The 1,392-nt window shown below is 32.4% G+C and overlaps 1 protein-coding gene across 1 annotated transcript in view; it reads left to right on the forward strand.

Annotated features, from left to right (window-relative positions):
* LOC107562414 (E3 ubiquitin-protein ligase RNF123-like) overlaps positions 1 to 1,392 on the forward strand; it is a 95,171-nt gene that overhangs the window by 10,455 nt on the left and 83,324 nt on the right. Inside the window, exon 3 of the mRNA XM_016247046.1 lies at positions 67 to 142. Within this exon, the coding sequence (XP_016102532.1) occupies positions 67 to 142 (76 nt within the window). The remainder of the gene's footprint in view (positions 1 to 66; positions 143 to 1,392) is intronic.

The following is a 1,392-nucleotide window of genomic DNA, read 5'->3' on the forward strand; positions in this document are numbered from 1 at the left end:
TGGTTACATTTCTTTTTATACTAAGTTTAGGTTTGACAACATTTGTTTTTTATTGTCTTTCTGCAGCTACTGAACCAGGTGTTAAATAGAGTCACGGCAGAAAGAAACCTTTTTGACAGGGTGGTCAACTTGCGCCTCCCAGGTAAGTCTCACCAATTTCCTTCTTATGCAAATATAATCTTATATTAATGCAAATGGAAGCATTGAACATGAACTGCATGCTTTACTACGCACTCGAGGATGCACTTGAATGCAATTATATTTCTGAACTGCTTAGTGTGCTGTGCTGAATTTAAATCTCTCAGGTATTTTGGTTCATCCTTAATCACGTCCCCTGTGAGCCAAAATATGGTTTGTTGTAACCTCACATTCGACTTTTCATATGTTCCTTTTATAGCACCTTGTTTCAAGTCCCAGACCAAATAAAAAGTAATTTGTTAAGCATTTTGCAATGTTCTTGACATCACCTCTGAAACCCTTTCAGAAGTTTGGAAAGTCAGCCTGTACACTAAGGGAATGAGAAGAATAGGTCAAGAGATTACACGGCAAGTTAGTATGAAAACATAATCCAATTCATGAGGGTACTGAGACTGTCGTCAGGCCAGTTTTTCAGCCTTGACATTGCAGAACGATAGATTTATAATGAACAAGGCTGGGTCATGTTGTTAGCCTGAACTTCACCCCTCGAGGGGAATACAGAAAAGCCTGGCTTTCAGTGCATTTCAAAGTTGTTATTAGGTAGCACTTATTCACCACGTGATGAGTTCTCCAGCCCTATTCATTATTTTTTTTTTTTTTTTTTGTGGGGGGGGGGGGGTATTTGACGATCCATCAGTGAAATTCAGAGAAAATTTGTTATGAAAGCATTAAGGTGTCCTTGGAAAAAGTCAAACGAAACCGCATTGGGCAAACTTCGTCTCTTTCCAGCAAGATTGCTGGTTGCACTCCATTGACCTGTGCTTCAGAATATTGCTTTGCAGAAAGAAAATTATCTAAATCTCAAATCACTTTGTAAATAGGCTTTTTTTTTTGGAGAGTAATCTCCGTCCTAACTAAATAACAAAATTATTTCATGCAGACCCTTATTTTGCTTATTTGCTTTTTTTAAATATCATTGTATAAATTTGTCCGAAATATATAAAGGTGGAAAACACTTTTTATATTTAAAATAATTATTAAATTATAAAAAATATATACAATTATATAATACAATTGCTAAAATAAAAAATATTTTTTGATGTTATGTTATATAAAATATTTGTATTTATATTAATTAAACATCTAATTTGTATAAATATATGTATATTTATACACATTATATTATATTTACTATATTATATATATACTAGTAATAATAATTGTTGTTTAGTTTTATATGTTATATATATATAT

This window comes from Sinocyclocheilus grahami, unplaced genomic scaffold (genome assembly GCF_001515645.1).
Source record: "Sinocyclocheilus grahami isolate Dianchi unplaced genomic scaffold, SAMN03320097.WGS_v1.1 scaffold822.1, whole genome shotgun sequence".
Lineage (NCBI taxonomy): Eukaryota > Metazoa > Chordata > Actinopteri > Cypriniformes > Cyprinidae > Sinocyclocheilus > Sinocyclocheilus grahami.